The sequence below is a fragment of the Phragmites australis genome, chromosome 17, assembly GCF_958298935.1.
Source record: "Phragmites australis chromosome 17, lpPhrAust1.1, whole genome shotgun sequence".
Taxonomy (NCBI): Eukaryota; Viridiplantae; Streptophyta; class Magnoliopsida; order Poales; family Poaceae; genus Phragmites; species Phragmites australis.
The window spans coordinates 23,740,923-23,759,885 of record NC_084937.1 but is presented as its reverse complement, the minus strand read 5'-3'; the positions used below and the strand labels follow the sequence as shown (position 1 = coordinate 23,759,885).

At 43.3% G+C, this 18,963-nt stretch overlaps 1 protein-coding gene across 1 annotated transcript; it reads left to right on the top strand.

Annotated features, from left to right (window-relative positions):
• Nucleotides 1-4,157: 4,157 nt before the first annotated feature.
• Nucleotides 4,158-9,993, top strand: LOC133896665 (probable protein phosphatase 2C 69). The gene is made up of 9 exons (XM_062337264.1): nucleotides 4,158-5,039; nucleotides 5,865-6,036; nucleotides 6,348-6,501; nucleotides 6,851-6,914; nucleotides 7,448-7,555; nucleotides 7,795-7,920; nucleotides 8,003-8,232; nucleotides 9,420-9,622; nucleotides 9,769-9,993. The coding sequence occupies exons 1-9, from the start codon at nucleotides 4,845-4,847 to the stop codon at nucleotides 9,807-9,809; spliced, it is 1,293 nt and encodes a 430-aa protein (XP_062193248.1). The 5' UTR covers nucleotides 4,158-4,844; the 3' UTR covers nucleotides 9,810-9,993.
• The last annotated feature ends 8,970 nt before the right edge of the window (nucleotides 9,994-18,963 follow it).

The window sequence follows — 18,963 nt, the reverse complement described above, 5'->3', positions numbered from 1 at the left end:
CTTAATTCCTCCCTCTAGAAGCCGAATCAAGGTACGCATGTGGTATTCACGCGATCACTAGCTCATAAGCTTTCCATCCATTTGATTCATTTGCATTTTCCTAGAAGATTCGAGCTATTCTTGACGTTCTTGGTGTTCTTGGTTAAAGCATGAGGAACCACGGTTGGACTCCTCTTCCCAGGCGATTTTTTCGTTTCCTTCATCACGCGGTGGTAACCAACCTCCATAAGTACTGTGGGTAAGTCTCTTAGGCTTTTCTTAGCAAGAATGCGTGAATTGGTGGGTCGATTTCGAGTTTGGAGCTAAGTTTGTGGACTTCTCGAGTTCTTGAGCTTTGGAACAAAAAGATATGATTCAGATGAGATTTGTGCTAGGAATCGTGTTGCTAGGTTGGTGAGTGAGTTCTAGACTCTGTGAACTATCTCAAATATGTTTCCCTTTAGTTTGGAGAGATTCACAAATCAAATCGGCTGAGTTTTCCCCCTCGAAACAACCTCTCTAGATAACCCGGATAGTCCGGGTAGCCCAGTGAAAACCTTGATGAATTGTGCTAAAAAATCATTAGGGTTTAGGGTGCAAGTTGAGTATAGAACTATTTGTATAGTGTATATGTATGTTTATGCATGATAGATTTAATATGCGAGTCGAATCGGTCGAGGAAGATCACCGAGAAGTGCAAGTCTGCCCAACCCGGATAGTCCGGGTTAAACCCGGAGGGTCTGGGTAATTCGTGGTGCTTTTAACCGAGCACCCTCGCTCGGAGCCTCACCCGAATAATCTGCCTAACCCGGATAGTCTGTGTTAATTCGATTTAGATTTAGCAGAGAATCCTCGCTCGGAGCCTCACCCGCACATTTCGGCCTAACCTGGAGGTTCCGGACTCAGCTCAGACCTTCCAAGTTAATTAACAAATGGTTAACCGATAACCCCCCATCCGGAGTACAACCCAGAGGTTCCGATTTTGACCTGGAGTCTCTGGCCTCTTGTTAGCTTGCAGAAGTAATTTAGATCGCAAAGTTTGCTTTTATTTCACATGTCTTGCACTTTTAGCTTGTTGTTACGCATATTGTAGCACCTCATTCATGCTCATCTAGTTTAAAAGTTAACCAAAATGCTTAGCCATGTATAGATTCTTCGGTAGAAGTCGAGCGGTGGTTCAACCCCATTCGTGAGCTATATGCTTTAATTATTGTCACATCGATAACCATGTTGGGTTGATGGTGTGGTTTGGCTGAGTAGTGGGGATGAGGAGAGATATGAGCGGTGTTAGAGGTGTTTCTCGTGCCTCGATGTGGAGTTTCCCAGGTAGGTCGGGAGAGGAAACCAGACACTGTAGACCACTTGTTTCGCTTAAGCAGCGATCGTTGTTGCAGTTGGCTCCAGCACTTATCACACTTACCATATGTCGATATAATAGTAAGATAAGCCGAATACCTCTGTAGCTGTGATTATTTGAGCTTGCACATCGACGGTGTGAGCGGGTGAGCTTGTAAGAGACACTTGAGGTTACTCCGGGAGTTAACTTGAGTGGGCTCCGCACCAAGCGATATCTGATTCAAATGATTGAGGCTTATTGGGAAAGGTTGACATGAGTACCCCTTAAGTGGATCTGTGTGGTCACTCAAGCCATATGGTTCTCGAGTCTTGTGGGTAAAGTTGTACCCCTGCAGGGTGTAAAATTTTGAAATACCACGCTCTTGGTCATAATGCTTTTATCTATTCTTATAAGTTGTAGAGTTTCGAGTTTGATTTGAGGTGGTTAATGGGTTGATATAGTTCTTTGCAGATGTTATTATTATGGTTCCTTTTACATATATGTTCAGTTGATGGTTATGGGTTAGATAGTTGTGGTTGTTAAGTCTAGATGCTCACACATATTTTTTTTAAATTTTGCTTTCGCATATAAATTTACTTAACCATGTGGTCGTATTCTTGCTAACATCATAATTCATAATCTGTAGAGTCAAGTTATCTATAAGTACCTAATATGAATTAAGTCTTGCGAGTACCTTCGTACTCACACTATTCTTTCAGGTGCTACCGGCGAGGAGGAGCTGGTCTTTGACTACTTCACACCCACCAAGGGTGGTACTCGGATGCCGTGCTTTTGTGATGGAGCCTAAGGGCGTATGGCTCCATCCTCCTTTTGTTGTTTATAGTTTTAGCTTCCGTTGCATAGTTCTCTTTTGTCTAGAAGTTGATTAGTTTTAGTCTCCTCCTATCTCTCTTTTGTTGTAAATTATAAGAAATTATGGATGCTTAAGAACTTGTAATATAATCAAATTACTCGTTCTTTGTTAAGCTTTGTTGTGATGTTATATGTTGGAAAGACATGTGTTCCGATCTTGGACACAAAACATGTGTTGGGACTACCAGAGTGGTATTCTGATTAATCATTGAAGTCGTTATTAAGTAAATGATCGATTAATAATTAATTAGAATACTGTTTGAATGGTTACTTATAGCTATCTACTCGAATTACGTACTTTTGGGTGGAGCTTAAGGGCATATGGTTTCACCTAGTTGTTGTTATTGTTCATAGATATTACTTTTTCGCCGCGTAGTGTATTTTTAAATTGTAATAACTCTTATGCTTGTAATATAATTTAATTACTTGCTCTTCCTTAATCTTTGTTGTGATGTCATATCTTGGATACAAAATATGTGCTGGGACTACCGGAATAATATTCTGGTTAATCATTCTAGTTGTGATTATTTAAATGATCAGCTTAATGATTAATTAGAATACTATTTGGATGGTTCCTCACAGTTGATTCGATGGCTCTGATCTAATTTGGACGAAAGGGTACGTGACTTTTAATCCTATCAACACACGTGAGATCGGATGGTGGACGCCTGGCCTACCTGGAATCTAATGACTTGGGCAACGTTGGCGAGCTCGAGGCCACGATGCGTGGCCGGAGAGGGGTGAAGACGTTGTCACGGTGGCCGGGGAGTTCCGACGAGTGGCGAAAAAGGTGATCCGACCGACGAAGAACTCATTTTGGCGACGTGTTGGCATCGGGGAGTGGTGCAAAGGCCTGGCGACAACGAGGAAGCACGACGATGCTCGAAGCTCGGTGAGGAGGCTCTAGGTGGCACTATCGCTCGGGTCTCGGGAAAGAGAGGGGGAAACTGCGGGGGTGGTTGTGAGGCTAGAGGGGGTATCGGGTGGGGTTTTATAGGCCGAAAGCGCGGGGATTGATCGACTAGGGTTCAGGTGCCAACGGAAATCACGCATGAGAAATCCATTGATGCTTCAATTCCTTCATTTGTGCGATATCCTTCCTTCCCTTTCAGTCGAGTTTATCATTTATGCGGTTGCATGGTGTTGGCTTTCTTTCTTTGAGCGCTGATTGAGGCAGGGTGTCGGGTGTGGTACAGAGAGGAGGGCGGCGGGAGGTTGAAGATGCATGCTGACAGGTGGGCGCAAGCAGCAGTGAGAGAGGGAGAGCGGGGGTGTGGACGTGGTCGCGGGCCAATGTGTGCAGATTCCGCTCGGCCGGGGTGCGCTCGGAGGGGAGGGGGAGTGGGCTGGCGCGTGCGACGGCCCAAAGTCACGTGGGGTTGGCGTACGTGCGGACAGAGAGTGGAACAAGGGATGGGAGTGGAACATGTGTGAAGATATAATGTGGTAGAGAATTTTTAAGTAGTAGAGATATCAATGAATCTCCATTACAAGTAGCCAACCTTTGCACAACACTCAATTAGCCGTCATCCTCCTTACATACGCACTAAACTTGGTATCTAGCCCGTCATCATAATTGGTTTACGAAAGCAGTAGTCCAACTAATATAACCAATTGACCATCAATAACACCAGCCGTTACAAAACTAGATGAGCAGATGATAAGGGAATTGCAACTCAATATGTCTCTATGCACCTATGTCTAATTTCATCTGTTCATTTTTTATCTGATAGTCATCTATCTATTAATTTTTTTACGTCTATAATTTTTTACAAACTATATAACATAAATATCAACACAAATAAATGATCTAGACATACTCTATCAAAAATTTCCTATTACGTTGACGTACCACAAGTACCCAAACCATAAACGCCTCGTCTTGTACGCGAACGCAAGTCACAGGCGGAGGCGACGCCTCAATGGATGGCAATGGCCAATGGGCCTGGCCGCCGGTTTTGGGCTTTCCCAGCATGGAGGCGGGGCCTTGTTGATTTTTTAAGAGGTTTCCATGCGCACCAGCCCATGTCCGCATGCTCCCGAGCTCGCTCCACATGTTCACCGCCAGATGACGGACGGAGCCGCCGGCCGGCACGTTTCCGCAGATCCCTCGTGATCTCGTCTCCTGACCCCGTCAAGCCGGCCTTCTCGGGTTCTCAGACGCGCGCGACTCCAGCTCAGCGTGGCGCCCCCAGGGCCCAGGCCGAAACACACGTACAGCGCGCGGGTTGGAACGGGGAACGACCAGACCGCGACGCGAGGGAAACGGCTAGAGGCCAGGGCGCCACCACGGGCGGGCGGCGCGAGGGAGAAGTAGGAGAGCGAAGCGAGATCGCATTGCGCGTTCGTCCCGAGAAAACCGAAACGCCCGCGCCGATCCAGCGATCCCTCCCTCAACCTACTCGTCTCCAAGTCGATCGCGTCTCCGCTGTCGCTCGCTCGCTTGCTGGTTCCGCTCACGCACCAAGTGCTGCCGCCCACGATCGCGGCCTCCTGCTATATCTGCCTGCGCGACCGCGACGTTTTTTTTCCGCCTGACCTTTTTTTTTGGTCAAGGTTGCTTGCGCGGAGACGAGTCGGTAGCCGTCTGAAAGCAGAGTTCTCCTTGGTCGTCTGGCGGTCGAGGGTTTTGAGAGGCGGCGCGGCGGGCCGATCGATGGCGATGGCGGCGAGGACGGTGCCGCTGGGCGTGCTGCTGCGGCGGGAGTTGACGAACGAGCGGATGGAGAGGCCGGACGTGCTGTGCGGGGAGGCAAGCCGCAGCCGCAAGGGCGAGGACTTCACGCTGCTCCGCGCCGACGCTGGGCAGCGCGTCGCCGGGGACCCATCCACCTCCTTCTCCGTCTTCGCGGTACCGCGTTGCTCTAATCATCCTACTCAGAGTCTAGAAGATTCTAGGAAGTAGAGATCGCATTTGCCTCCCTGGAATCGTGTGTGGTTTTAGACATGCAGGAGTGCTGGACTCTCCTCCTGTACGTGACTGGCACGTACTACGCGCTTTTCTCCTTTTCCGATTGGAGTTGTTCCATCTTTTTGGTCAACAGAAATAAGTGGTTGCGCTTTTTTCTTGGCATGTAGACCAGTGCATGGTACAAACATGATACGTATGGGGTGGAATGTTACCATTGATCCTAGTGACGATGGTCATGTTAAATTTGAGTTTGCATATGCTCGTCTTATCCTTATTTTTTGCTGTTATATAACCATTGCGTCCATCATATCTATTTAGTGGGTGAGTGGTCGTATTCTACTGGGCATTATTGAAGTATTGAGTAGTGGATTCCTGTTTAATGATCATTGATTGCTGTGTTTTGTTTGGACTCGGATCCTCCGTCTTAATTGCGATTAATGCAGAGAATCACTGTGTAAACAGTGTAATGAGTCAACACCAACAGTAGTCCACATTAATTAATCGATAATACTGTAGTAGATACTATAGCAACAGTGATGTGCTATACGTAGTAACATACTTTACTGTTCATATGTTACTGTAGCGACAGTTACAGACTCTCCGTTTTTATCGGTGCAACGGTGTAGTTCACCTTTCTTAACTTCTCCAATATAGAGGATCTCAGTCCGTTTTGTTGATTGCTAGTATTGGATGCTACATCGTTGATCAGTGTTTCTTTTATAGCTCTTTGATGATTGATCGTTGTTCACTGTGTTTTGTTGATAGCTGTTTGATGGACACAACGGAACTGGAGCCGCCATATATGCGAAGGAGAATCTGTTGAGCAATGTCTTGCGTGCCATGCCTACGTGCTTGAGCAGAGAGGAGTGGCTGGCAGTGCTCCCACGTGCGCTTGTTGCAGCGTTTGTCAAGACAGATAAAGATTTCCTGGCAGGAGGTAAATCAGACATATTCTTGTTCAGCTTACGATATTTAATATTGATGGCATGTTTCAATAAACAAACATACATTGCAGTCTCTCATATGATAGGCAAAGCACATGTGTTTCTTTTAACCAATGCAGATGCAGTGCACATGTGTTACTATTTAGCAATTTCTGTTTGCCTGTGGGAACAGAATATATGAGAACTTTGTCTGTAGTTCAAATTTACTTGCTATCTGCTTTTCCTGTTTAACATATTTTTTAGATACCTGTAAAGTTGAGTTATGCCCTTTTCGTTTCTAAAACACACTCTTTATTTTTTTCAGCTGAAACTTCTGGTACAACTGTGACATTTGTGATAATAGACGAGTGGGTTGTAACAGTAGCATCTGTTGGTGATTCACGTTGCATTCTAGAATCTGCTGATGGTTCAGTATACTATTTATCAGCTGATCATCGCTTTGACTCCAACCCAGATGAGTATGGTCCTGTTTGGTATAACTAAAATTTATGGGCTTTCACTGGAAAACGGCTTTTGCTGAAAATTGCTTATTCCTTTTGGCTGTTAGTTTTTATAATAAATTTTTAGATTTTCAGCACACCAAAGAAAATTCATTCCCATCCAACTTATCAGCTTTTAGTTTATTTCATCAGAAACCGGTTTTTCAGTTTTTTAAAAGCTAGCAATAAGACAGACTGTTTGTTTCAGTTTTTGGATTCTGAGAAGCAGAAACCAGCAAAAAGCTGAAACAAACAGGAACCTATGTTTCACATTTGAAGATGTGTACTTATTGAGAATTGTAATACTTAGGATTTGTTTGTTTTCTAGGGTCGAACGCGTTACTGCATTTGGAAGCAAGGTTGGGAAAATGGAAATTGTCGGTGGTCCCGAGGTTTGTGTCTCACCTTGAATCCTTTGTGCTCTTGAATTGGGATGTATAGTGTGGATGTTTGGTGTATAACTTACCATTCTCTGCAGTCACCTGTTACTCCATGATTTAACTATCGAATTTGCTGTGTTAAAGTGTACTCCGTGTCCTTGTTCAATGCGCTCCACAAGCTAATCGGCATCTTAATTTCTGATAGGAATGAATAACTTGTGCGGTTTGTTTCAATCGTAATGTAGTTTCCATTTTGCACCGTATCCTTTGACATTTTTTTAATGGTATGGTTACCATTATCTTTGCCGGTATAGACCCAATGTATAGATTTTGTTTTACATCTGAAAAATTAGTGCAGTGTAATTCAAGCTTGTGACTTTAATTAGAACAATATTTATCTTATCTCAGACACTGCAAGTTCACCTGTTTCTAACACAATTATCATTTGTGTTCAATACATTCTATGGTTTCCTAGTCTAATTTAATATCTTTGTTTTGTTAGTTAAAATATGTTGGATTTATAGATTTATCTTTTGCCATTTCAGGTTGGTCCTCTTAGATGTTGGCCAGGTGGCTTGTGCCTATCTAGATCGATAGGGGATTTGGATGTTGGTGAATGCATCATTGCTGTTCCTCATGTTAAGCAAGTGAAGGTTTGTTCATCTGAAAGTTCTGCTCTTCACCTCACACGTCTTCTGTTCCAAACATTGCGTTTGCCATGTCCATTCTCGTCAGATGCCAACTTAATTTTCTTCTTCGAGATGGCTTTCTCTAAAATATTCCACAACATTTGCAGTTTTTAGTATCATTTGCTTTTGATTATGACCGCTGAAGTTCACTCCGTGACTAGGTGTGTGAGGCTATTTGATCTTCTATCGTGCTTTTGTTACAGCTTTCCAATGCTGGTGGCAGAATTATCATTGCAAGTGATGGCGTGTGGGATGATTTGACTTCTGGAATGGCTCTTGACTGTTCCCGTGGGTTCCCATCAGATGTAGCTGCCAATCGAATTGTTAATGTAACTAACTCACATTATTTCTTTGGTTAATCTTAGCAATTTCTGAGACTCATTCGTGATATAATTCTTTTTTCGTATTTAGGAAGCAATCCAGCCTCGAGGAATCAGGGATGATACTACTTGCATCGTGATAGACATACTACCTCCAGAAAAACTAGCTCCAAGTCCTCCTAAGAGGCATGGGAAGATTGCATTCAATAATATGTTTCGCCGAAAATCTCCAGATGTTCCCTTTAGGACAGATAGAGAATACGCTGAACCAGATATGGTGGAAGAAATATTTGAAGATGGCTCTGCGATGCTTTCTAAAAGGTAACATGTCATGAACTTCACAGTTTTTGTTTCTTTTGCATTTGTGGTATTAGATTTGGAGCTCATGTATAATTTTAAGAAGTAAAAACATAAATGTCGCATGAAAACATAGTAGGGTTTTCCTTGATTTTGAAAGACATGCGCATCAGTAGATGCATCAACTTGAAATTAACTGAGTACTAGCATCGCTGTAAATTGTGATGGAGATGTCCTTATGTGTACCAGTGCATCACTGTAGAGTAGATAGATGGCAATGAAAGAGCCATTATCAGCTTGGGTAATCACTGTGGTATTCCACTTGATTGTCCCGTATGAGCAACATCAGTCTGGCTGTCTGCTAAAGAATAGCAGGTTTTTAATAACTATTACAAACAGCAAATGAGCTGGCACACTGCTGATTGATGGTGTCAGCCACACAACCTCATTTTTTTTAACAGTAGGATCTATTTTTATGATATTTTTTTTAGATAGGGTCGAACAAGTTCGCTCCGTGCGTGTCTGCTCCGTGCATGCCTATGCGAGCGCTCGGGCTCGAACACGTGCTGGCTCGAGCGCTCGCGCCATGCAAACTCCGTCCTTACCAATCAGGCTAACGTCCGGATGCACATAGCCCTATTTTTGTTTCATTGCATATTAATATTCAATATTGTCTGCTGATTCCTTTCCCATCCACCACAACCTTGGATTCTCTTCTTTCCTCTAATCATTTACGTGTTGTCCTCAAACCAGCCAGATTTGATTGATACATACTAATTCACGGATATGACACAGTAAGATCAATAATATTTACCATTTGTCTTTGCAGAAGAAATATGCCACCAAAACCAAACTCTTGATAGTTCTACCTTTCCTTTTACTTGTTCAAGTGTAAACTTGAGCTAAAAGCGTTTATATAGTCGAATAAAAGGCAGACTGCATATGTTTCGTACATCATGTTGTCAATTCTGCTTCCTGTTTGGGTTCTTGTTCCACTGACCTCCGTTCAGTGCAGCACTTCTTTTCTGACATGAACAGAATCAGAAATACACTTGCAATCATTTGATTGTTTAGATTCTTTATGATATTTTGCTAAATATTTGTGAAATGCAAATCTGTGTGCTTTTAACATCCAATATTTTTTTCGTTTTTTATTTGCCTTAGACCTCATAATAAATTTGATTTCTTACACTCTTATTCGTGAACTGCAGGCTAACTACAGGATATGCACTTCAGAAATTTTTTGCGCCCTCCAGTTGTGCAGTTTGTCTGGTACGATTGAAATCTGGGCAGGGAATTTCAGTACATGCCAACCCATTGCAGTATGAGAAATTACGAGGTTGGCAGGGTCCTTTCCTGTGCCAAAGCTGTCATTACAAGAAAGAAGCAATGGAGGGGAAACGGCGACCAAGAGGTATGGCTATTTAGTTTGAGTATTTGGAATACATTCTTTTTTAAAATTAAAAAATAATCTGGACTACATTCTGTGAACTGCTATAGAGGCGGCTAGCCACCCTTCAGATTGCTAATTTGTTCTTTGGTGCCTGTTTGTATTTCCAGGTCCTTCAGCTACAACAAGTGTCTTTGGTCACATGCGCTAGGCCTAATTGTCGGAACCATTATTCCATACGACTAAATATTCTTTTATTCATTGCTGGAAACAGTAGTCAGTCCATCACGATTCTTTTGCTAGATTGACCATTTCAGTCAAGTAATACAAAGTATTCTTGACAAACAGCTTGGAGATTTATTCATCAGCTGGACTAGCATAGGAAAATGCGTCTTGTTCAAAAGAGATCGTATTCTAAATAGAGGTTGTCTTTAGCCTCCCAAAGCTTTCTGTACAACATTTCTATTCCCTGTGCATATGCATCTTCCACAAAAGAGTATCATAGCCATACATTCATTACATTGTTCATATCGAATCTTAGCTAGGGTCTTACATAAGTTTTACACCACATAGTTTAATACATAAATGGTTGACAGAGTGGAACACAAGATAACAACATAGCGAACGTTAGCTAGATAGGCCTAACACCTACAGACAACTTGGATGTGAACGTAACTCTAGTCTTTTTTATTCTTCATCTTCATTGTTGGGGAAGTTGTACTTAGGTTCCTCATCTAAAAATAAGCAAGAGTGGGTAATTAAGGTACTCAGTAAGTTCTAATATTATTTTAAAGGATTAATAGATGCATAAGTGGTATAACCAAAGATAAAACCATAGGACTTACTTTTAGCAAAAAGCCTTTTTTTATACAAGGGTTGGCTTTGCAAGTGAGTTTGACATTATTTGGTAAGACAATGTTTAAGTCAAATTTATGGTCGTTCGTCCTGAGGGAGATACATCAATCACATTAGTTCCTAACTTTTTACTATTAGCGGACATAGTTATATCCATCCCACGACACATAGCATGCACTTCCAAAAGTATAGACACACAACCCACTCACACACATTAAGGGGTACACACAACATTGGGCTAATCATTGTGTGGCCATAGCTTCATGCATCCGTGACCGCCAACAGTGTTATCTATATAGGTTTACGCTCTATAGAGGTTATACATTTTTACCCATAAGATATGTGCAACTTTCACCACCGTTGTGGCTAGAGTAGGCATAACGAGATCCTATACCCACCGAGTCACCATGATATCCACCTACGGAACACGTCACCAGGGGTTCATGATAAAATATGGCTCACCTAGTGTCCAACTAGATCACAGGACTTCACTTAGATTGCTCGGGTTTTCTCTTGGCTCCTGTTGCTACTACCAGCCTCCAAGTGAATATCAAGGTCAACTAGTGGGATGTGAAAGGCTACCCATACAACTATGTAGTCGTACGAGGGTTGCTTAGTATGACGGCGTATGAATCAGTCCTTATGCAACCAAGGCAAATATCTCCTAGCAGAAACACCCCAAAGGCGAACCTGCTCTAAGGTAATCTTGTCTCGATAGGTACCTTACTCACCCTCGCCAAAATAGGTTTTTGATTCCATTAACACACTCCACACATTTTCACACAATTCACAAAAGCATGATTAAAACATTATCTACTCATTATTCATCTCAATGGTAATAAGTCCTAAGCATGCTAATAAACAAAGCATCCATCCAAACAATCATTCTAGTTGATGTTGCGGATCTTCTAGGGTTTCAATGTGTGCAAGTAAGGCAATAGAAATATGTAGCATACTATTCAAGGATTTTAAATTAATTAAATTAAGTATGCAAAATTATAGCATTTTTAATACATGCTTAAATGGGTTGTGATTATAAAAGTTAGGTCAAATATGATAGGGAAGTTAGGACTTGCCTTCTTTGAAGTCTTCTTCTAGTCCTTCCTTGTAGTCTGGGTCCTCAATATCTTACTCATGCACTCCTTCGTCTAACATACGAAAATTAATGCCAAATAAGTAAACTACGACAAAAACAGCTCAACAAATTCAAACAAAACCAATTGAAAATTTAAATGAACTCCAAAAATTATGAAATTGGTATGGTTGGATAGAACTTGAATTTAGATGAGTTTAGGTGAAATAATCATGGAAATCGGAGTCAAAATGGGTCATTCGAAAGGTTAATTCTAGAAAAAAGGGAAGAATATTCCCTAGAATATTGGTCCTCAACGTGTACTGCACTGGCATGTGAGGCCCATGGTCAACGACTGTCTAGGTTGGACACTTTTTGTGAATTAGGTTTGTGGGCTTAAGGACCGAGAGGGTTTACAAAGGTGGCTCTACTATGGACCGAGACTATGCACCATGGTGTTGACTCAACAATGAGGCTATGGCTATCATGTGGACAAGGAGTGGTTTTTGGTACTGGAAAAGTTCTGCGGTGGCGTAGAGGGAGGAGCTCACCGGAATTCTCTCCGATAGTAGCTACAAGTGTTGGTCCTCAACGTGTACTGCACGCCGGGGATCTACTTGATGAGGTGAATGTGGTGGTGGGATTCTTCTCATCGAAAGATGGCCAGAGTGGCGGCGAGAGCTCGCTGGTGGTCGGGCAACGATCGGTGAGAAGTGGAAAATGTGCAGGGAGGCTTTTGTCTATGCTTCTTACTATTAGGGAGCTATTGCGCGTTTCATTGAAGGTGGCAGGAGGGTTGGCTCGGCAAATGCTGCACTACCGGTGGACAGTGGTAGAGAAGAAGGACGATAGAATGAGGCTAAAGTGCAGGGTGCCTGTGGTGCTATGTGGCCCTTGGGAGCATGCACAAAGGGGCAGGGGAGGTAGGAGATGGGCTCAGGGTGCTCACCAAGCAGCTGCAATGGCAGAAGGGTAACCAGAGCTAGAGAAGAAAGGAGGAGGAAGGCAGTGACGCTCCATTGTATTCGATCCCGAGTGGATTTCGATGGCTTCCAAGATGTGAGGATGACGCTGGAATTAGAAGGGATCAAGGTGATGTTAGTAGAATAGGGAGGAGGGGAGCCACTCACCATTGGTGACAAATTTGATGACGGTGGCCAAATTTGGGCTGAAAGGAGTGGAGAGTAGGAGGCAATAGTTGTAAGACCACAAACCAGGGATCTCCTATGTCTCCTATATTAGTCCCTAGATCAAGTAGTTGATACGCATAGTATAATAATCATGATATCATAGTCAAACTTCGTATATGAGGTATTAAGATTTAGAGTACAAAAGGTTTACAAACCATATGATATATCACAAACTTGGACTAACGGCCAATAAAAGCACATCGGAAATAACTACCCAAGACACAAGCAGCTAGGATGTGGATGTGACTTCTAACTCTACTCTTCATCCACGCCTCCATCCTCAATGTAGTCGACAGTGGCTTCCTTATTTGAATGATAGCAAGAGTGAATACGGAAGATACTTAGCAAGCCCTATACTACTTTAAATGGTTGATAGATGCATAAAGGTTATTTCAAGGATAAGACTTTACGGTTTAGTTTTAAGTGTAAAGTAATTTTATGCAGCCATTCAGTTGTATTCTCTACCGATAGCTTAAAAATAATTTGAAGTAGTTCAAAACCAAGTAACAAGTCATATCAGAGGGTTTTTGATCCTAGGAGGGGCTATATCTCACTTTGCAGTCCCTATCATCACATCTGGTGTACCTCTAATGCCACACAGATACTGGCTGATTGAACCAGCGATCTCATCACACTGACATCGAGTCCATACTCATCAAGACACACACATAGAGTCTAATCAAGTATGACCATGTCTTCGTATGTCTATGACCGTGGACATGACTATTCAAATAGGTTTACACTGTTCAAAGGTTGCACATTGTACTTATGCGATATGCTCAGCCTCCAACCGTTGAAAGCGGAGGAGCGAATCATACCGGGACACTTCAATCACCTTTCCTATCGAGCTTTTCTACGAGATTTACCCCTAAGTACTAAAGGTCTTGTACTGAATATCAGGTTCTATTTTTAAGCGCATGCCAGTCTCTGCACATTCAAGCAGAGGGCCAGATAATCACTTGACTGTTCGTGGCTCTTAGCCTCCTAGTATGATGCATAACCCAGTCCGGTGAAAGAAAAGTCAAGTCCTGCTCATACAGGACGCATGGTTGTATGGAGGTGACTCAACATGACGGCGCAAGATTTTGTACTTAAACAGCCATGGTAGGTATCTTCTAGCAATGAATACCACAAAAGTAACTCAACCCCCAAGAGCATCTTCTATCAGAGGACTACTCTACCTGCCTCGCCAAAACAGTTTTCACCCATTTTTACACATCACGCTCCATATCTCACACGACATCAAGGATTTCACAACCATCAAGGATTCATATTATATGAGTTAATTTGATAAATAGCAAAGCGATATATCCGAAGAGATGCATTTCAAGGCGACATCTCCGAGGAGACGTATTCAATACTAAGCATGCTAGATATCAAGGTGTCGTCCGACATTAATATAGATAACGACTTGTAATTTCTAGGGTTATATGTATCTGGATGATGATATTTTAGGTATGACAATTGTTTAATATGATTAACTACTACAAGCAGTTTGAAAGAAAATGCAATACATAGCATATGCGATAATAAGTCCAATTTTAGTTGATCATGTAGATTATTTAAAAACATATGTTCAATGTGACCAAGGAGATAGGACTTGCCTTCTTCGATGTTCTCTTCTAAACCTTGATCGAAATATGGATCTTTCTCGCTCCTGACGCTTCCCGCGCAACACTCACAAAACTCTGCTCGTTCTGCAGACGCGACTACGATCAATAATGAACTACACTAGAGGAGAACAAATAACACCAAATGGAAAGCCAAAAGAGTCCTAATGGATACCATAATGGGATAGATAGGTAGATCTTGAATTTAAATGAATTTCAGCAAAAGAATCTCATGAATCGAAGTAAGAATGAAGAAGTTATGACTACCGAAAGATTTAATATAAAATTAAATCGAGAAAATATGAAATTGATGGGTTTGACCGCCACGACGCAGTGGCTCAACTTAAGGAAATTGACCAACTCTCTCACACTTACTCTCTCATACACTCTCACTCTCACTCACAGCAAGAGAGAGGGAGAGATCACCTCGACCTCCACATGATCGGAGATCGATGGAGGGAACTTCCTCGAGCTCCCCGAAGGCTTTCTCGAGCTCATCCTCGTCGTCGGTGAAATTTCCATGCGAGTTCATCCAACTTAAGCCCCTACACGACCCTGGAGCCTGATCTCCAAATCAAAGGTTCCCCGGAGTGAATTCCTCCAATAGAATGCTTCCCTACACTAAGGTGAGACATTCCCTATTAATTCTCCATCATTCCTAAGCTCGATCCGATCCTCATGTCATTTAGATCCAAACTTAACCCTAGCCTAGGGCTTATCCATAGGGTATTTTGAGTTTAGCTCGGTGAATGTTGTCCAAATCACTTTAGAAGCTCTCCACCAGTCCCATAGAGCATTTTAGTATCTTTCATGGTCGAAGGTTTCACCGTAGCCTTCGCTGGTGGACTTACAAAGTGGCGCTGGCAGGGTCTCGCGATCTGACCGCCGACATACCGTCAGTTTGACCGCCAGGTGCCAAAACCTTCTGTAAGCCGATGGCCAGACTGCCACCTCCACGTCGGTCTGACCGCCAGCCCTTCAAGGCTATATGTACTTAGGTTACCTTGTCCGGGGTTTTAAACTTTGGAACTCTAATCATTTGGTGGTCTTTTGCAAATGTTTTTGAAACACGTCGCTCTATTAATTTTCAAGCATGTATCATATGCACACTTTTTTATCATTTGATTGTTTTTGCAATGAATTACTGATTTGTTTAGAGAGTGTTACGCTGACGATCCAAGCGAGTGAAGGCGCCGCCGAGCTACCTGAGTTATGTGAGTGTTGCATCGGGAGTATCAAGCAACCACCAGAGTAGTAAGGCAAGTATCTAATCATACTCAACCTACTACTTTGGATCTCATATTGTATAACTTGATAAATTACGTTTTATGTATGATTGCATGAGTAGCGAGTCCATTGTCAGGTTTTGGTGGGTAGAACCTATGTTAATGAATTGAATTACCTCTATATTGAGTTGTTGATTATCCATATCCTTGTAGCCTTGATAACATTATCGATATCTAACTTAAGAGTTATTCGAAATGTTTAGTAATGTATAGGTCCCCACTAGAAGTCGAGCGATGGTACCACCATTGTTTGCGAGCTTAGGGCCTACTTGTTGTTTACAAATACAATAACGATGATGTGGGTTGTATAAGATATGAGAATGTGGCGAGATATGGACGATGTTAGGGGTATCTTTCTCACCGAAGGAGTTCATTGATGTAGTTCGGGAGAGGAACCAGGATATCATAGACTACTTGTATCGTTTAAGCACCGTCCATTATTGCAGTTGACTTTAGTACTTTATGTACTAACTACATGTTGATCTAATGGTATGATAAGCTGAATATTTCTGTAGTTGTGATTATTTGGACTTGTACATCTACGGTGTGAGCGGACGGGCTTGTAGAGATATTTGTGGCTGCTCCAGGAGCTAACATAAGTGGGCTCCGCACTGAGCGATGCCTGATTCAAATGGTTGGGGCTAATTGAAAAAGGTTGGCACGAGTACCCCTTGGGTGGGTCTTGTGGTCACTCAAGTCGTATGATCCTTGAGTCATGTGGGTACAGTTGTACCCCTACAAGGTGTAAGAACAATTAAATTGTCATACTCTCGGTCATGAGTATGCTTCTGTCCATTTGCAGCAGTCGTAGAGTTACAAATGTGAGATGTATGGTATGGTTGGATAAGATATGTTTGAGATGGTTCGTTTTACAGTTGTGTTCATTAGATGGTTCCATTTATGTTTATATGCAAGTCAATGGTTGCATATTAGAAAGGTATATGTGGTAAGTTTAAGTGCTCACACATAGGTGTTAAGGTTGCTTACGCATGTGAATTTACTTAACCTTGTGATCTACGCTTTGCTAATGGCTCAATGCATAATCCTTGGAGTCAGGCTATTATATGTACTCATTATGAATTAAGTCTTGCGAGTACCTTCGTACTCACGCTGCTCTTTCAGGTTCTATCGGTGAGGAGGAGTTCGTGTTTGGCTACTTCACGCCTGCCGATGTAGGTGACGGGAATGAGTAGTGCATACTACTCATGGGAAGAGGCTTTTGGGTGGAGCCTAAGGGCAAATGGCTTCATCTAGCTTTTGTTAATTCATATATGTTAATCTTCCGCTGCGTAGTTTCTAGTTTTGGTTAGGAGGTGAAATATTCTTTATCATCCTAGCTTCGTTTTGTTGTAAATTGTGTAAATGGTTAAATACTTCATAACTTGTAATCTAATTTAATTACTCGCTCTTTCTTAAGCTTCGTTATGATGTTATATGTTGGAAAGGTATGTGTTCCAATCTTACGTATAAAACAACGTGTCGAGACTACCAGAATTGAATTCTGGTTAATCGTTGAGGACACGATTATGTTAATGATCATTCCTGATGATTAATTAGAATACAATTTGGATAGTTCCTCACATGGGCTTGAGCTTGGGCCAGGTCGCACTGTACTCGGCCCACTCTGTCAGGCCGACTGATTTTAACGTGCTATTAAAGCTGGGCTAGCCCACTAGGTTACAACCTTCTATGGTTAGGCTAGCCTTAATGGGCTAGCAGTCTGTGGTCCAAGCCACAACCGGTTTGGATGGCCGTGCAGGTGAGGCCGAGCCCAACCATGCTTTCGCTTGTGTGTGGGCTCACCAGTTGGGTAGAGCGGTGAAGGCAGGGAGCGGTAGCGAGCAAGGGCGATGGAACAGTGCCGAAAAACTCGCCATTGATGCAGATTAGCTGTGGCTTGGGTTGAGGTTTTGGGGCTGGTGATCTACGCGGGCGCATGGATCCATATTGGGTGTTGGTGAAGGCAAGCAACCACTGTAGTGGGTCCAGTTGTCAGTCAAAGGCACCCGTAAGGGCGGCGATTTGATCGACGGTGGAGGAGAAGAAGGAGAGAGGGATTCGGCCGGCTAAGGGTTCCTATAGGTGTGGCACATCACGGGGAGTCTATCTAGCGGGTTCAGGGGCTAATAGCTTGGCCACGGTGTGCGGCCGAGGCACGATGGTGCTTGGTCATCGCGGAGAGCCATGCCGGTTATAGGCCGAAGGGAAAGTAACACACGCATAACAAGGAGAAGGGTGAGGGGAAACTCACCATGTGTTTTCCTGGCCGGGAGGGGTGCTGCAACGACGGCTTGATGTCCACCTACTTCGGGTAGTGGTCGGAGATGGGGAAGAAAGTAGCACGAGCTCCAATCTGATGGGGAAGGCACGCCAATCTAGTCGGGGATGTCGTGCATGACTCCTCTCCTTGCTCCACGTAGCTCAAGCTCGGTCGATTCATGCTCGAGTTCGTCAGATTTTGGTGGTGGTTGTGGAAATTTGGGCAGCGGCGACAAGATAGGGGAAAACGGGAAAATGCTCTATTTATAGAAGGAGAGGGAGCAGTGAGGCGGTGCAACGCTCGCGTTGCGCTGCCCTCGGTGGTGATATTTCCCGTGGCGTGACAGCGCCCATCCTTTTTCTTGTGGCATGACATTTCTGCACCGGCCATGCGCGTGTGGGTGTGTAAGTCGCGACGTCAAAGGCTTGGATGACGGGATAGAGAGAGAGAGTTGAGAAAGGGGGGAGAGAGTGGGAGCACGGGGCAAGTTGCCAGCGCATTGAATGCGCCAATCATGGTGGCTTGGTGGGGACAGTGTAACGTCGTCGTGCTGGAGGAGGGATGCCAGTGCTTGTCCAGCTCACGTGGTGCGCGGAGAAGAACCGGGGCGGACCGTTGGATGGCTAATACATGGGCTAGCGGTGCTTGCACGCGTGTTCACGTGATGGCTTGCATGGGAGGTCTGCTGGGCTAGTTTGCTGGGCGCGCGCGGATTGGGCCAGAGAGATTGCAACCTAGGCGCGCGGTGAGATGCTGAGGGTGGGGAAGAAAATGGGAGCCAGACCGGTTTTGCGTTGGCCGAACAGAAGAGAAGGGACGGAGGTGGCCCGAGAGGAAAAAAGAAAAAAGAAAAGGAGAAAGAATTTCCAGTTAGATTCAAATGAAGTATTTGAATTTGGATTTGACTTTATTCTTGGCATAGATTCCAATAAGCATATTTGAATTATGAACAGAGAGGAAGGCTTTGAGATTTGGAAGGTGATTTGAATTCAAATTGGACTTAAGATTAATAGAATCTAAGAATAGATTTAAAATTGAGATACATTCAATTTCAAATCTCCACTCAGAGAATCATAAGAGCAATAAACCAAA

Excerpts from the sequence above, each read along its gene's own strand:
- LOC133896665 (XM_062337264.1), top strand. The coding sequence starts at position 4,845 with ATGGCGATGGCGGCGAGGACGGTGCCGCTGGGCGTGCTGCTGCGGCGG. Across the intron at positions 7,921-8,002 it reads CTGCCAATCGAATTGTTAAT|GAAGCAATCCAGCCTCGAGG; the intron begins GTAACTAACTCA and ends TTTCGTATTTAG. Across the intron at positions 8,233-9,419 it reads TCTGCGATGCTTTCTAAAAG|GCTAACTACAGGATATGCAC; the intron begins GTAACATGTCAT and ends CGTGAACTGCAG.